This window comes from Lepisosteus platostomus, chromosome 3 (genome assembly GCF_059453375.1).
Source record: "Lepisosteus platostomus isolate fLepPlt1 chromosome 3, fLepPlt1.hap1, whole genome shotgun sequence".
Lineage (NCBI taxonomy): Eukaryota > Metazoa > Chordata > Actinopteri > Semionotiformes > Lepisosteidae > Lepisosteus > Lepisosteus platostomus.
Window position 1 is genome coordinate 11,143,224 of NC_142613.1, and position 19,101 is coordinate 11,162,324.

General features: G+C 36.2%; 1 protein-coding gene across 4 annotated transcripts in view; it reads right to left on the minus strand.

Annotated features, from left to right (window-relative positions):
- The window catches only part of zmat4b (zinc finger, matrin-type 4b), a 127,365-nt gene that overhangs the window by 39,863 nt on the left and 68,401 nt on the right, over window positions 1–19,101 (minus strand). For all 4 annotated transcript variants that reach the window (XR_015935303.1, XM_088624483.1, XM_088624481.1 and 1 more), the window contains one exon: window positions 12,289–12,445. Coding sequence is in view for 3 of the 4 variants with exons in the window: in XM_088624483.1 (XP_088480609.1) it covers window positions 12,289–12,445 (157 nt within the window). In the remaining variant the exon portion in view is untranslated. The remainder of the gene's footprint in view (window positions 1–12,288; window positions 12,446–19,101) is intronic.

Here is a 19,101-nt window from a genome sequence, read left to right on the forward strand (position 1 = left end):
ATTAAGTTCTGTCTATATTCATAGTGAGAGGATTGTGTCTGGACTACATTCCTAGAAAGCTGTGGGGACGTGCTGACTTCAATCATTGGAGTAGACCATTTGTTGGGCGACAGTTAAAATTCAGGACATGTACACATTTTATTTGAATTGCAGCAAAAGCAGAAGGGAGTGACCAAAAAGCCTGAAGCTTATTCATTTTCAGTTTTTTGGTACTGTCAAGCAGCTGGACTGTTATATACAGAAGAGGTTTAGGTTGAGCTCAAAGAAGAGCTAGGCACTATACTGAGCACTATTTTTGCTTTAAGGTGTCTGTGTTTCTGGAGACCTAACTATTAAAAGATCCTTTTTCCTGTATTGTGCTTCTGGTAGAGTCTGAATACACAGATATATTAATTCCATTAACTCACATTTATTATTATGTCACCTTAAACACCTTAAAACATTCTTCATAGTATTCCTTGTAGTATTTTTGCATTAGGTATTTGGTAACATTATTAAGAATATTAATATATAATACATAGTGAATCTTGGTAGACATTTAGTGATGCAGAAGGATACACAGTAAGCTAAAATAATACACAGGTATAATCAATACAATCACCACAAGGGGTGTGCAATGCAAAAGCTGTAATTTGGCAATTTCTTTATCTCTTCAGGATATCTGCCTCCCACAATCAATTGTCCACACCAGTGTCCTCCTGTGACTTACTTTATTTTTTACAAAAAAAAGTGAAATAATGCAGCATACAGTAAGTGCTCTATCTTCTGTTTTCAACTAGTTGTGAATGTAATGGAGCCTCTCAAGTGGAATGAAATCACCTTGTCAATGGCAGTGACAGCGGCACACTTCTTAGTTGTTCTCTATAGTTATCATTTGTACCTGGCAACCTTGCTTAATTACTGTATATTAGCCAGCAAACTACTTATGTAAATTAACATGCAAGCCAAGTTAGTTTTAACTCAATGTGAACTATTAAGACACATTTTAATAGCTATTAATAGAACAGGACAAATCCCATAAAACATAGAAGATTCGTAGAGTTGTTAAAGTTAAGTAAAGTGCAGTAACATTTGTACTGTGTGCATGTAGAATTATGATTCCAGAAAGGTGAGAAAGCTATGCTAAGGACAGAGACATTGCTAAAACCTATATTTCTTCAAGTCACATCACTTGCTTTTAACTTCAGCAGAAAATGCTTATGACTTATCTGTGAAGTAACTGCAACTGCCAACTGTAGCATTCTTTCCTGTCTACCTGTCTTTAATGTTGTAATATTGTTAATCATTTCAAATCATTTCAAATTACTCTTGTTCAATAAAAGAAAAAAAATGTATGCAGACACCTGACTTAAGCTCATATTGAAGAAATTTTAAAATTATGCAAAATTACCTTTGGTAATACCTAAACTGTACCTGTAATTAGTACACTTCATTATATATAAATTAAGAGATGACATTTTTAAAGAACCTGTTAAAATCACATAAAAATTAAAAGAACAGGGTTATTTCATATGCCTCTATGGATCCATGTAAATAACAGAACAGAAGTAATGAGTTGTTCCTGAGCATTCTTCTTACAATGGTGCTTAAAATAGATATAGTGATTATAGAAGGTGAAGTTGACTGCTTAAATACTACTGTGCTTTAGTATAGCATTCTACTTTTAGTAGCACCTAGAGGCATATAAAGAACTTTGAAGTGCTATGTTATGTCAGCCATTGTGGGTTCCAACAGGATATAAATACCAGCCAGCAATGAAAATCTTTCTGTATTGATTTAAGTTTTCTTGCTTTTAGGAAAAATCTGTCAGGAACTAAGGTTGACGGTTTGCATTTTCCAGGAGGCAATGAAATTCTTTGTGTTATTTTATAATGTAGGACAGCAGGTATTTTTTGGCTTTAAGGAAATGCAACCTTTTTTGTGGAGTTTAAAATGTTGCAAAAAAAAGTAAAGGGAGGAGAGTTTAAAGTTTAAAATTTTGTTTTAAGGATAAGGAGTATATTTTTCCTGTGCAATTGATGAATAAAGTATTTTGAATTGAATTGCTTTTCATATTTTGTGTACAGGGAGCAAAATAATACAATTTAACAACAGAGACTCCATCAATTTTCATTCTGTTCTAGGTGGCAACTCCCTTCTTCCCCAACAACAGAGAAGGCCAAGAATCTCCATATTCAACACACCTTTGGAGGCACCACCTCACCCCTGCCTTCAGAGATCCCCTCCCTGTTTGTCACAATGGAGATCACAATGTAATAGAACATTAAGAAAAGTACAGGGTCCACTGATGCCATGGTAGGGAATGTGGTGGCTGTCAGCATGAAGCAACCATTCTCTTAGCAGCAGTAATGCCAGTAAGCCAAATCTACTTCTACTGCACAGATGACAATATTTAGAACTGGAGAGACGATCTCAAAGAGGGAGCCTGTTCTACCCTGAGGGAAAAGTATACACCTGGGAATGACAGTGGGATCCATTGGGAAACTTCTCTGAGCAGGAAAATCATTTCTGTCAATAAATTAAAAGCGGGTGGACTGATGGTCAGGGTTTGTAGAGGGCAACTTCAAATGATGCCAGAATGTGCCCTAAGGCATGTCTTTATCTACCAAAGATATGTCCCTGTGCCAGAAAGAACTGTTTGCCTGTGGTTTATATGAATATTTCAATATGCGAGTATAGAGAAAAGAGGCCAGCTCTATTGTTTTGTCCTTTACGTTCAGTATTCCAGGCAAGATATGAAATTGAAGCTCTGTGATCCACAGATTGCTGTAGGCATGCATTACAGGGTGAAAATATAGAAGAAGATGTACCTAACTGTTCTTTATATTAAAAAAATAAAATAAGAAGTTCCAATTTAAAAGACCATGCATTGGCTATGCCCAAAGCACGGGTTTAAACTTCTTCAGATGTTGAACAGCTGTTTTTGTGCTGATATTGCACATTGGTGACCCTTTACAATCATAAAACGTAGACGTTCTTTTGAGACTCTATAACAAATCCTATTCACTGTGCTTCTGGAAACAGGGACATGGTATGCTCTACTGGTGTGCCCTTTGATGTACTTTGATGTACTTTGATACTGCTGTAGTTTTCTGTTGCCTATCACATAACAGAACAAATAGTGTAGGGGCAGTCTCAGGAATGTCACCAACAATAATCTGCAAAATTAGTTACATTTTATTAAATGAGAGTGCTAGATGTTATTGTCTTTTCAAAATGCGCTGAGATGGCATATGAAAGTTCCTTTGATTATACAGTTGGCAGTTTGGCAGTTATCTTTGCTTATACAGTTATTTAACTTTGCTTTATTAGTCATATATCATGCCATACATTCAAGTACTCTGTCTTTTATATTAACACCTGTCAAGTACCTCAGAGTAGAAGTATATTTTTTTCATATCATTTGTAATTTCTGGACTTTTCACTCTCATATTGTCTGTAGTATTGTCTATATCAGAGCAACCCTTAGATATAAAGGTCTTTATTAAAACGTCAGGTCTTTAGAAGTATTCTAAAAAAACCCTGAGTTTAAACCTGGGAAACCCTCTCCAAACCATTCTGTTGTCTCACAGCCATGCACGTGAAATCCTTCAGCCGAGCTGTGGAAACATTCAATTAATTTGGTGATCTGTGGGATTTGTTACACTCTGCTGGGTGGAAAACTAATGCTCTGAGAATCACCACCGAGGCATTATGCCTTCCACATAATTATGTTCCCCTTGTGCACTGGGTTAGGCATTATGACAGGGTTCTTCATTATAAACTATGCTACACTTAGGCTTTTCATGTCCTGTGTCTGAGGCATTGCCTCATATAAAAAAAAAAATCCAATTGAAGGAATCGCCCTTTACCACTCCAATCAGCCACATGGATGACAGGAATAGTCATCTTGGGAAAAATAAAAACAAGTTAACATCTGTGAAATCTGGAACCTTTGCTTTGAACACAACAATTAACGCCCATCCAGGCACAGTTCATTGCTGTGTGCCTGTAATGCACAATAGGTAACAACTGCAGTAACACAAAAGCTAAAGAATCACATGGTTTATTCCTCATACATTCATGAACTAAATTCATGCTCAAAAGAAAAGTCCTAAGTGAACAACAGTCTTTTAATACTTTACTCTTAATTTAAAAGCAATGCTAAGGATATAGACAGGAAACTGTCAAAGAAACATGCAATTATCAATGTACAGGTATCCAACCCATTTTCATTTCAGACTTTTTTCACTAGGAGGTATAACAATGTGGAAATAAAGGTAAAATAAATTCAGATTTTAATGCATCTTGCTTTCAGGCTGTTAGGCCACAAAATGTATTAGTTTGGAAAGGAGGCATACATGTTTTATAGGCAATGTTAAACTAGAAATGCAAAACACATCTTTCACCCCTTTTAAAACATGTTAGTCTCATAGATTGTTACTAAAATTTGTGTAATGAGTGCTTGCTCACATGGATTCACATACAGTAAATCTGTATGCTGGATAAAAGTCATTGTAAGTGCATAAACCTCTTCATTAACAGCTGTTGACAACTTGAATAACCTCACTTGTAATCAGTTCAGTTAAAGTCTAGGAACTAAATTACAATTAAGTTTATGTACTGTAAAATGCCTGTGTTCAGAACCATAGCTTATATTTCCATTGGCTCACTGTTCATAAACGTTTACATTGTGGTACTGCTCGAGTTTAAAAGCTATCACAAACACTATCGAAAACAAAGGGGGAAACAGTATTAATCAATCAAGAAAATCATTAAATGAAAGCTGAACTAAATAGTAAAAAAACAGAAAGTCAGTTACAGTACATTGCTATTGCTTATGCAACGATTCTGGTACAACAGTGACATTAAACAGCCTCTGTTCTCATGAACAATAATTATTAATCATTTGATAGTAATTATCTCATTAGGCTAACAGATCAACTACAAACGTCTACTTACAGTTAAACAACTCAGTAAGAATAATAAACAGTGAAAAAAAAAGCACTTTTATTATTTGCTCTGCTCAGCAGCCTGCCATACCAAGATCATTTTGATTGCTAATTATTGGAGGGATTGAAATATATGCAACAAATTATTTATTGCTAAAATACATCAAACACACATACACTGGTAATCTGATCTGAATGTTAATAATTTCAGCCTACAACTGTTTGCGATAAAAACGTTTGACCAGCTGTTGTGATAACAGTGGTTCTACATATTTTTTTCCCCAAACACTGACTAGGTCCAGTCTTTAATTTATACATTTTTATTGTTGTATAGAATAATAAAATTGCTACTGAGTTCTAATACGTCATCCAAAAAAGACTCTTCAGAAAGATGCTTCTTCCTGGCAATGGTTGCAGTAACCCAGCACCTGTCCCAGAACCGTAAGGTACAAGGCAGAATGACAACCTCAATGGGATGTAAATCACAGGGCACATACACAGGAATATTTTACAGACATCAAAGAACCTAGACACCATGTCTTTGGAAAGAAGAAGACAGGAACACTTGGAGAAAGCCAGGACAGACATAAAGAACATGGAAACTTCACACAGAAGACACTCCAGTCCAGAAATCAATCCAAGACCCCAGAGTTGTGAGGCAGCATCTCTTAATTCAATCTCAATTTGCAAAAGTATTATTTCTAATCCAACTCCAATGATTTTTCCTTGTCTCAGTTAATCGATCGACCATTTAAGGCATTGTGTTTTTTTAGATGTCCACCAAGAAAAGAAATCAGTCAGCAGATTTTACGCACAATAAACACGAAAATAGCTGAAACATGCAGAGTATAAATTTAATGAGTTTACAGATACAATTTATTTTGTGAGGACCATTAGTCATAATCAATATCATTTTACTGCTGGTCGTATGCTGTTTATTGCAATTTAATTATGACTTCAAAACAATTCTTACTGCCCTACTGTATTTCCTAAATTAATTTGTCTGGTATCGGTTTTCATGTATCATTCAATGAAAGCCACTAATTAAAAGGGTTCAGAGTTTGCATTCAATCTTCCTAAACAGGTTTCTGTGGATCACATATGAGCACAGGAAAAAGGATGCATTAGCATTTTGACAGTGGGTAGAGCTGGTGAGAAATACCCTGAGATCATAGTGCCCAGTAGAGAGGCACTGTATCCTATATGAAACATTTACACTTTACGAATGGCATTGCTTAAAATTATTTTGACGAGGAATTTGGACCATTTTGGTGTGAGGTATGAAAGTCTTCACCATATTCATCACTGCCTTTTCAGTATATGTTATCAAACTATATGTGATACAAATTACATTGTTGTTATCTATTGCCTCTCATAAAATCAGCAAAGTATAATGGACTCTAACTCAGCAGGGAGCAGCAACATAGATTGTATCTTCTTAGAACTCACAGAATCTACCTGCAGAAGCACTTTAAAATCAATGAGCGGACACTCAGTACTTTTGGGCTCCACAGTAAAGGAGACTATGAGATATATTTATAGATGATGGAATTTTAAAATAAGTGATACAAGTGAAAAAGACAGAAGCTGAACCCAAACCACTTAGAGCCCAGAAGTCAGCACTTTGTAGGTTGGCTAATATTAGACTCCCAATAGTAGGTCAGAAGATACAGAGCTATGTCACTGAGATTTAAAAGCCTTTGAAGACGAATGTCTTGATGGATGAGAGTGTCGAAAGAGCATGTCTGCACTTGTTCATTTTTCCGTAGAAATTATTGCTGTAAAGACAGAATTGGTGATTCTAAAACAGGTACTGTGGGTATTAAAACTGTAAATAATAGGTGATTATACTGTGAATTAAAAAATATTTAAGAGCACTCAGTGATGCACTAAGCGAAAAGACCACTCACAAAACCTTTTGAAAACGATAGTGATGGAAAACAGGGAAAGCTGATAAACATTTTATATAACTTGAAAAACACATGGAAGCAAGCCACTTATAAGTTATGGTAACAAATTATGACAAACTTGACAAGTGGACTACAAAGCAAGGCATGAATTTCCCAGGGCGATCCTGCAGAAAATACTGTAAGTATAAGGGTTTGAAAAAAGCTGCGGAAAACTTTAAAAATGCTTCCCAACCAAAAAGTTAACAGAACAAAATTTTTCAATTACAAAAATAAAAGCACTTACAAACGAAGAGTTGCTAATAAGCACTGGATAAAACATGAATAAATTCAGTATTAGGCTAATTTCTGAGAAATATGTCAAATATTAATGTGTGGGGAGAACTTGCTACATTTTCTTACATTTCCTTAATGTAGTTTATTCTAAACACACATTTAAGACTGTCATTAATCCTTTTTGTCGCAGTGCTAAGAGAATTATAAAAGCCCTGGACTGTCAATCATATTTTTAATTTACTTATAATTTATAAAAAGAAAGCACATAGTCTACCGCACAATTTACCAAGGGAAATCAAATGTTAATGACTTTGAAACAAGCACTCAATGGACCAAATTAATGAAATAAGAACATTTAGAGAAGCAAAACACCCTCATGGAAACAAAGGTGGTCTTTGTTGGTGACTAGAACTGGTAGAAAATGGAATATAAAGTGCAGTATTAAGTCAGTTTGGCATTTATGAAATAAGCCCTATCGATTGTAGACTGTTCTCCACACGTTCAATAATAATTGCAACAGAAGGCTTTTGTATTAAAAGATATTTCTTATTTGTTGTAAAGATAAATGAAAACTAATGACTGAGTCTGTTGAATTTCATATATAATTATCTTTTCAATGACTCTTTGAACCTGTATTTTTCTTGTACTGACTGACGTTCAGTTGAAATAACTCAGAATCCTAAGAGACACACCAAACTCATTGCAAGCACACAGCAAATTCTTATGTATAAATCAATAACCCAAACATACAGTTGCCAGCAAATAATCCCAAATGTATCTTGTAATTGTCTGACATGTCTCAATGCTAGGAATAGACCACTGTCTTACAAAGATAAAAAGCAAAACATATTTATATAAGGAAAAAAGAGACATATTGGTATAGTATTACTGTATATATGGTCTAAATTTGTTTCTGTCTCTAGTTGCTTGAACATAATTCTGAGCTTCACTCTGCGATACGTTTCTGTTATACTAACGCCCCACGCAAAAAGTAAAATATTAATCAAATTTTCAACTAGACAGGCAGAAATCCAGCTAGTAATATATACTTTTTGTACCTTGTATGTACAGGTTTTCAAACTTAGGAAGCCACCTCAAAAACAAAATACTGTACTCTACAAGGCTGAAATACAACTATGCTAAAGAACAGTATACATGCTGAAAAGATGTGATATTGAAATTTGCTATCTATCATTTCATTAATAACTCAGGATTTTACATGAGATTATCGACAAAGGATGATGAGGACAAAGTGTAGCAGCAACCCTTTAATCAACAAGCAGCAAAAACAGCAATCAGAATCATTCTATCCCTTTCATGGATCTTAGTCAGCATCTGTTCCTTCAGCATTTCAGATTTTGTCAAATGTTTTGAATGATCCTGTTATCACCTACAGTAATGCAAATCTTCTTTTTGTGATTGCTCCAGTACAGTATGTTAATCTGCAGAGACAGGTCAGGCAGAAGTATAAATGTGTGTAAAAAAGGCAAGGATGTGAAACAATCCCTTAACAAGAACATATTTAACAAGAGCATCTACAGTATGTCCGCTACTGGTATGAACTTTTCCATGGTACTCGTTCCGTTCAGACTATAATGTGTTTTTATGAATTGCCTTGTCTGGGCTGACTTGTAAGAAAAAAAATAAATTAAAAGGGTCTTAACCATTCAAGAGTAAACTTCCTTGTTATCTTGAATGTAATGTCCTTTTATGCTCTATAATAATTACTAGCATACACAATAACATAAAAAGCAAAGTAAAATTAACCTGAAACATCTACAATATTTGGATTTTGATAGTTCATCACGTTACATCAATTAGAGGGAGTTGTTTCCACCCAGGGAAAAGAATGTCCAATGTGATTCCTTGATTGATAGCTTTGTTTCTTATCCCTCAGTTGGGACTTTGGTGTCTTTCATTTCAAAACGGCAGCCACAGATGGCTGAGGTAATGACTGCATCCGTCAGCAATGAAAGAATGATAGAAAACCTGCTGGAAACTTTAGATTTTTTTAAGGAATACAAGTGTTCAAAACAATTTTCATTGTGAGCTCAAGCAATAAATAATCGTGGAAGAAAACTAAAAAATCTCATTCAGATTTCTTAAAGTAACCACACAAATGTACTGGTGAGGAACTAGAATGAGGTGGAAATTAATTTCTATTTATTCTTTTAAAACCACAGTTTGAATGTTTGTCTGGATTGTATCTGGATATAGAAAAAGTGATGCAAATTTTGCATTGGAAGAAAGCTGCAAATTACATGTTCCAAATGATAATGACTTATTGTCCCATAAAGAAATGGAGAATATCTTAGTATCTTAGTATCGGAACACATTATAAATGTACAGCAAATATAAAAGCCCAAAAATGGAACAGAATGGACAACATTTGATAAGAAACAACCCTTTGATTTAAACAGCTTCTTTGACTGTGAAGTCATCAGTGGTTAAAAACACATGAAGTATATCTCATCGTGTCTGTATTACTGTGGTCTTTTACTTCCTCCGACAAGTAACATTTTTTCATGGCTGAGAAACAGCAGGTGGTTGATAATCACAGCAGAAATAAATGGCTTGCCACTTTGGGCAGCTGTAATGATCGCATTCCTGGTTCCTACTGTCTTATAATGTCAGCTAATGAAATCCCCTGGCATGTTCTGTATCATACGTAGTTCAGTAAATAGATAATTCCTATTCATTCCCTTCATTAAATGAAGAAAGCAGGAGCTGGGCTTTTGTAACTGATAAATTCCCTTTCACTTTAAAAGGGACACTAATAACTGTCTCTAGGCTAAATACTGGATTGAATCTTTGCTTAACAGAACATCTTAAAATGGCATTCATCATTGAGAAGCATTTTAAGCACAAGAGAAAACAACACCACAGATAAAACACACATGCGCACAAAATCACAGAGAGACACACAGAGCACAGACAGCCCCAGTAACTGAAAACATGTACAAATTCCCATCTATCCTTGAAAGCTTCCAGTATAATCTTTTTTTTTTAGCCCTAACCTCAACCAATAGCACTTTTCTTGATGTGTTTGTTTTCTGGGTCAATTACCACTCAGTACTGGCTGGATCTGGACACTGATTTGTTCTGATAGGTGATGTAGCACATTCTCCTCCATGCTTGCCCCTAATACAGAAGCCTGCCATGTGTCATAGTACAAAAAAGTATAAAAAAGGAGAAGAGAAAGTAATGTTCTGCAGTGCATCTAAAAAAAAATCAGGGCTGCCTTTGAGGTTCAAGAGTCTCTGCACATAGATTGCAGCGACTACTGAGAAGGCCTTGATGTGACTTTGCTACAGTATTTATCCCTCAACATTTACTTCACATAACCTCAGGCATAATATGTTGGGGTTTCAAGATTTCTGAAGCTTTCAAGTTACCAATGTAATGCACAAGCTTAGACAAGCTCATACAGAATATCAAAGAGTTGTCAGTGGGAGATGCACGTTCACAATTACTGTAAACGTGGCTTTCTCTGTGTTTCTCAATGGGTAAAATAAAAGAACTGGAGCATATTTAACTTAGAGATACAACAAGCCTTGCGCAGATATGGGAGCCTCAGGGATGGTTTGCACTTGGAAAAGGTTTCAGATACAGTATATGGTACATTGTACCTCTAAGAATGCAAAACAGGTGCAAAGGAGTATTCACCAGATTTAAGGTTTTGTCATGCCAGTAAGATCACTTGCAATTCTACAATCACACACGTCTTCATATTTAATATATTTTTAAATGCATATCCCTTCCTTGCTTGTAATTGTTTTCTGATGAAACAGCAAATGGATCCAATCTTCATGCAAATGTTTTGAAGAACCCCACAAAATTCATCACCAAAACATCTCCAGCACTGCACCTGCATCTACTTGCTGAAATCTTAGCAGTTCTTTACACACATCTTACCCACCAGGTTCTCTTGTTGCACATTTGTCTCCTCATATAGAGACAAATGCATAAAGATGAAAAAATTACAATTCTAAAGGACTAGGAGGCATCATTTGACTTTGACTTCTAAGGTTATGTCAAACAATAATCTTTTCTTTTGTCCAACACAAACAGGTGAGAATACTCAGTCAAGATGAGCTTGCCTGCTCAGTCACCACAGACTGTACTCTATCCTCATTGAAGGATGGTTAATAATCCATAACAGAATGGGAGCTCAGTCAGCACCTGCTATTCACACTAAATCCCATCCCACTGCTTCTTTTTCACTTTGTTCTTGGCTGCAATGAGGAAAACATGAGTTGTGCAGCTTTGCTCAGCAGATTGCTTGAAAAAGATAGATAAAGAATGTAGGAGATTCTTAACAGTTATATGACATCCCAAAGGAAAATACAAATTTAAGGAATTACTGGCATGACGGTAAGCACTGCTCCCTCATAGTGCATGGGTCCTGGATTCGATTTGATTCCAAACTGTGGCGCCTTCTGTGTACTTTTTGTGTTCTTCCCACATTTTTATAGGTTTTTGCCAGATGCTCTGGTATCCTCCCACCTCTCAGGACAAGCAGCCTTGGTTTATTCGTTTACCTAATAAACTGTCCTTACATGTGTGTCCTACATCCAGTACAGGGTTCAGTTTTGCCTGGCAAAGTCTGCTTCCAGAATAGATCCTGGGTTGCTACAATAATTAAGTGTCTTTGAAGTTTTTCTGTTTTTTTCTTTATATACTCCGAGAGCATCTGAAGCGAGTGGGCCACTAAATCATCCAGTTTCCATTGCTGAGTGGTTGGCATTAGCACGAACAAAAAGAAAAACAAAATCGGACAGTACAGTATTTAGGAATAAATAATACAAAACAACAAAACAAAGCATTCACTCAGTATGACCGAATAAAATACATACACCAGAAAAACACAAATTTCTATTCCTGTATTTGTGGGAACCTCTATTGACTCTCATTATATTTATATTCATTTACAAACCCCACTCTACTCTCTGGGGTGCAAAAAAACATTATACTTAATTAATGATAATGTTCTTCATGGGCCTGTGCCCAAATCATCTTGTGTGTTTCCTTGAATCCTGTCCCCAAATTTTTGCATAAGAATACCTCCCAAAACACAAAAACAAAGACATTCCCTTGCTTTTGCTGTCTTCTAACGAGCAGTCAAATCACTCGGGTTGCCCACTCTTTCTCCAGCCCTTGCTGAAAGGCCTTACCTTTTGCAGTTATTGCCGGCTGCTCCCCCAGCAAGAGTTTTAGCCTCTTGGCATGGATTTTGCCCTGGTAATGGGACTGTGCCACCACCGCCGAGGTAAAAGACATGTTACACAGCGTGCAGCATTTGTTCTTGTCCACATCACCCTCCTCACTGCCCTGTATAGAAAAAAAATAACCAAGTCGCAGTGAGGATGGGAGTGAGTTAGCGAGTTAGCCACTAATTCAGCAAGTTTCCATTGTTGAGTAGCTGGAAGATTAACTACAAAGACTAGGTTATGAAACTGGCATACATGCATTTATAAATGGGGCAGCTAAATTAATAAATATAATGACGTATATCTAAAAATGTTAGCTGGCCCATTCAACCAGCTACATTGTGAAAACTACGTGCTGAGCAACAGTGAAATGTCTGCATATACTGTATTAATGGGATCACAGTGAATCCCCTGTGCTGTGAAAGGTTACATCTGAGAGGAGTCCATTCAACACATCTAGAGCAGAAGTGTCATTTGATATGGGAGGTTTGATTCAAATGTACTTCAAGCATGCAATACTGTACATAAAGTATACTGTAGTATAATATAGCATTTCTTATTGGGAGTTTTATGTGATTTTGGTGTTTATTCTACAGCAACAAACTGTAATTTCCTTTAAAATGTGATTATCATTGTGTCTTTACTATATGCCAATGAACAGTAGTACAGTAGTAAATATACTTTACTCATTGCCCTCTGAGTACATTAAGTTATTTAAAAAATCACAGTTGTGATTATTGTAAACTACATAAATTATGTATTGTTGAGAGCCCTGCAGCAGTTCCCCAGCTCACTGCCAGTGAAAGCAAGAGGGGTCCAGTTAGCCTCTTCCTTATAGATGCTTGAGCACTGCAATTACAGCTTAACAATTACAGTTAGGGAGCCACAGGTAAAAGCAGGGAGCTTACTTCACAATGTCAAGTGTGTATTATCCAGACTTAGGGAAGGAACAGGCTGTATCTCCACTCAGTTTCTTAGACAGGGGCCTGACCAGCTTGGCAGGTCAAACGCAGCCTGCAGGCTGGTTGTTTGTCTCCACTGATCTAGAGAGTGCTATTTCAGCTCAGAGGGAGCACCATTTATGCCCATGATGGCTTACTTGCATCCTCTGGTGAACACTGGAGATTGGTAAGGGCCTTCTTGACCATGAAAAATTCCCTATGGTTCAAGATGTACTGTACACTTGCCAGCAGCCATATCACCCTGCAACTCACAACTGGCAGCCCACTGAAGCTAAGCAGGTGTGAGCCTGGTCAGTACCTGGATTAGAGACCTCCTGGGAAAAACTAGGGTTGCTGCTGGTAGGGGTGTTAATGGGGCCAGCAGGGAGTGCTCACCCTGTGGTCTATGTGGGTCTAATGCCCCAGTATAGTGACGGGGACACTATACTGTTAACAGGCGCCGTCCTTCAGTAGGGGTGTAACCCTGGCGTCCTGGCTCAATTTCCCATTGGCCCTTACCAATCATGACCTCCTAATAATCCCCATCTATCAATTGGCTTCATTACTTTGCTCTCCTCCCTGCTGATAGCTGATGTATGGTGAGCGTTCTGGCGCACTATGGCTGCCGTTGCATCATCCAGGTGGATGCTGCACATTGGTGGTGGTGGAGGGGAGTCCCCATTACCTGTAGAGTGCTTTGAGTGGAGTGTCCAGAAAAGTGCTATATAAGTGTAAGCAATTATTAATTATATTTAATTGATCATTGAGATCATTGGATCATTGGAATAATGGTTTATGGTACTGAAAATGGCCAATTACATAACAAAGTAGTGTGCCATGAATCTTTGTCATAACTGCCTTCAATCAATAGCATCACTGCAGCCATGCAGTCACACTCCCATGTTGGAAGCTCTTTTAAGCATCCATCTTTCCAAATCAATATTTGTATTTCAATGAAAACCAAGTAGATCATCATGCTGCTATTACATATTTATCAGGTAAGCAGAACAAAAAGAAATTTAATGATCATGACACATACAAAATGATTCACATTGGTACAGTGAACTGTGTTTTTCAAGGAGGAGAAGGAAATAAAAAAACGTCAAAATGAGTGAAAATGATGACACGTGTGATAAGTTTTGTTTTCACTTTTGATTTTTGATTTCTGCCCATGATTTGAACTAGAAGCTTGGCATTTGCATGTATTTTATTTCTATATCCTTTTTAACTCTTCCTCCCCCTGGAATACTGTTTAATACAAGTCTAATTGTGAATAAACCAAAGCACAGAGCTCAGTTGCTGATCTAAAGGTAAACTTATGAATGATAGAAACTCAGATACAACAAAAAACGAATCTGTTGTTGTATTAAACTTAAATTAGCATATGCATTGTTTTTAAACCTAAACCATTAGTAGGTGATTTTAAAAACATACTATTCCAGAATATGGACATTTACAAATTGTAAGCTAAAAAACTCATTATATTTAGTTGGGAGTTCAAAATTATGTACTAGAGAACAAACATTGGAAGTTGTTAAACTTTTATTCTGACACAGTCAAATAAAATCATAGATCCCAGTACAAATAAAACACATTAAAAAAGCCCCCAAGTGATACAAGTTGTGACTGAGAGCAAATACTACTAATGTAATGGTGTGCTGAGTCATACAAGGGTACACATTAACCAGTTTTCAGCTGCCGCCCTTGTCCTTAAAAGACACTGTCTGTCGGTGTGGTAGCTTCATTAGCTATAGCTCAATCAGAGTCAGTTATTTGATTTTACATTATGCAGCTAATACAGTCCTAGCACATAGTACAAAAAATCAAATCAAGAGGCACAGGGATGATACTACACAGCTACTTTCAGAAACAATTACCAGTCCCAGGGTTAATTTATACAAAGAGAGTGGGGATGAATAATCAGTTTTAATTCAATTTGTGTTTAAGTGACTGCATACAATTACGATTCCTGTTCCTTTTGAGAGCCTACTCATTGATTACATTAATCCAGCAGGGAAAGTGCTGTTATTGACCACTCTACCACTGGACATGAACTTAAATAAATGAAACATGGATGAGCCTGCTTTATCATTGAACTGGACAGAATAAAAAAAAAACAACTTCTGGAGTTCCACAAAAAACCCTAGAAAATCAGGTCTTCTAAAGAGCACCAAACAAAAGAAAACTGAAAAAAACCCAGTGAAATTCTACATGCGTGTTTAGAAATATATCGTTGTCAAGAAGCAAAACATAAAGTCCGAATGACAAACAATTCAATATAAAATAGATGTGCTGGTTATCAACAGTACTCCCACAACTTGCCCCAATTCCAGATCCATATTCCCTTCCTAGTGATCGTACGCACCCGACATCAGAAAGACTAATACGTTCAAAGAAGGTGACACCTCGAGAAAAACAAGATAATTCAAAAAGGACTTCCACCCTCTCTCCACTCTCCTCTCTCCAATGGTCCATTTGAGAGTTCCTGTTTGAAAAAGTGGTACGTGTACAGTACTTAAACTCAAGGGTTTAACATCATTGATCTACTGTGAACATTTTCTTCCATGAACGTTTCAGGTAAGGCACTAAGGTCTGCCAACTTCATTTAATTCTTTTTGTCATGTTTTACGATTTTGAGACATAAACATATCCTCCTACGGAAAGGATTTTTATTGGGAGATATGATATTACAGGTCCCCAGGAGACCAGAGGATTTTTTGCATTTTTCCAGCAGCTGTTAAGTATTGCAAGGAAATCACTTCTTTTCAGCTTTAATCTTGATGAGCTTTAGTAAACATTATGTCTTCAATTATTTTCATAATTGTTTTTGTATTATGAATAAAGTAATGTGTAGGAATAAGTGCATAAAAGATAAATGAATAACTAAAATTAGTCATTTATTTTTAAATGCATAGTGGTTAAAAGCTTAAAGTCACAATGACAATAACAAAATGAGTGATACTAGTAAAATACACTTCTGCACTATATACTGTAAGTTACACTTTGAAAATACCACCATTCAGCAAATCTCTTAAAATTTATCATTCATCAGATACATTGTAAACTGTATCTGATCTGTAAACAGCAAAATCACTTTTATTACAGGAATAAACCTACTGTATTGATTTTCCTTTATTTTTAAAGGAAACAGAAAACAATATGTGACACTACAAGATCCACTAGCATATTTTGTTTATGTAGCACTTCTTGAAGAATCATAATCATTTTGCATTTCGAGACAAAGCTCTAATTGTGAGGTATCCTATTCTGCCACCTGAAGTTCTTCTCCCAGAATACTTACACTCACATTCACTTATGCTAATTAACTAGTTGAGCAGAATTCTCAAGTGAAAATAAGGTAAAATACAGCAGACTTCATTATGCTTTAAGTATCGGCTTTCTCATCATAGTTCCACTCATTCAGGTTTGGAAGCTACGCTCAGAAACAGAATAAGACACCTGAGTGGGTCATCCTGTGTAGTCCAGACATTCTTGGTTATATTATTATCGAACAGCAGTCCACTTAAAAACACAAACACAGCCCAGATTTGGCATGCTTGAGTAAACCTAGGTATACTTGATATCCCATGGAACACTGACCCCCCATGTTTGCCAAGTGTCAGCTAAAAAGCCTGCCAAGCTGTACTGTAAGTACAAATAGCTTAAGTCCTTCATTTAATGCTAACTTAGTTGTAAGAGCTGTGGGTTTCTGTGTTAGACAGAAAATTGCATCAGAGAGATGATTCGTTGTTAATTGCTGATTTTAAACTTGGATTTGTTCATTGTTTTGGTGTTTTGTTAATAACTTTTAAAGGGCTTCCCTATTTCATGGTTTCAAATCATAATACAATTGAAATCTTAAAATAGGAAAGCCTTTTAAAAGAGATTTCACTTAATACATTCAGGATATTGATAAAGTGAGCTCTGCTCTACCATTCTTTTTTGGAAAAGAACAAAATCCCAAAATTGTAAAAATAAAAATTAAACAGCTTATAGTTTTTTTCAATTAGGATTCTGAAAGATGTACAGTATAGAACAATTCATTGTGTAACATAGTTGAATGTAAATATTTTGTAAATACAGTTTTGTAAATATACAGTGAGTAGCAATCTAGGAAGACACTACACTACGTTATGGAAACAAACATGTCCCAGGGTGAATTTATACAGAATGCACATCTGTGCCTAGATTAATGGGGGTCAAACTGTCCAAGTATTTTGAATCTGATTCCCTGAGATCCTTAAGATGAGAGTCCTGGAACAGCTAGTGACTTGTAACCAATCAATCAAATGTGAATGACCGCATCGTATTTGTAACATTTTCATGTTCTTATAATATAGGATTTTAGTAATAAATGAAAAATATAAACATTGACATTATAAACATTTTGTGTTGGTGCTACCTGCAAAAAAATCTGCATGGGCAACATAAATTTCTATGACATCAAGCAAAGTATCAAAGGGTATATTCTGTATTGGGCCTTATGAACCCAAGCTTCTTCAATTTCATGCTGAAGAAAACAATAAAATCGATCCTGTTCTCATGTCAGTCATGTGTGCAATATCAACACTAATTGGTAACTAAAGGCCCCTGGACTGGCCTCTAATGTCATTAGGATTTTGAGTCCCTTTTTAATCACTCTGTGATGGACACAGCCATCCCTACTGAGGCGTAAGTGACTCAATATTTTAATTAGATTTGCCATTAGTAACATGTTGGTTGGCTGTTTTCCTGCAGATTTTTGAGCTTCAGTTGCTTCACTCCACTTTGTTTTCCCTATATTTGTGAGAATACATCTACAGTATGATTGTCTGCCTACTTCTTACTAATACACAGTACCCCATCTGTCCAAGATTTGGCTGGTACAATCCTTCTCCCTGCAGCCCCCATTTCACAGCTCTCCCATACACTACACAAATCATTTTACATTTATATAAACATTTCTGCAAATAAATGCATATCTTACACACAGCTCCAATCAGCAAGTTAATCAAGAAGAAATCAACAAACAGCCACAATCCTTTAGTTAACTGCAATGTGCTTGTATCAAATATCAGAATAAAAAATGATATGAGGATGAGCAAATATTGGAAATGTGTGTTCTACAAAACAGTTTTTTTGTGTATTCCCAGTTTAAATGTAAAATAGGTTGCTTTCATTTGGAAAAGGACTGGTGACAGTACTTTTTATTTACCATGGCTTAAGTGGGTCAGAAGAAAGTGGAACAAAATTATATTACACCAAGGGAAAAGCTTTCAACATTTTTGTAAAAATATTGGAGTCAACAGCTTCAGAATCCCTCAAGTCATTGAAAGCTGCAAACAATTTACCAGGGGATTCAGAATACTAAATCACACAGAGACCAATATAAAACCTGAAACCAGGCTGCAGTTAGCAATACATGATTATAACAATCTAGTTTACAATTTAGTGGGTCACTTAGTGGAAGATTTTATTAGAGTATTAGCATTTAAATTTAAATAAGTACTTACATTTGGAAATTATGTTTTGTCCCAGAGCTACACATTTCTACTTAGTCTGATCTTGTTAGACACAAAAGCAAGGTTGGATCTAGTCAGTACAGGGACAGGAGACCTTCAAGGAAATCTAGGCTGCTGCTACAAGCTGTGTTGATGGACCTAGTAGCAATCTTCCCACTGGACCATAATTCCCAAAGCAATTCCGAAGTATAGTGACCAGGGAAACTGTGCTATGAGCTGTGTCTTCCTGTGGATCAGATGTAAAACTGGAGTTCTGACTACATGGTGATTCAAAATTTCACATAACTTTCCAAAAGAGTAGTGGTGTTAATCCTGGTGTCCTGGCTAAATTCCGC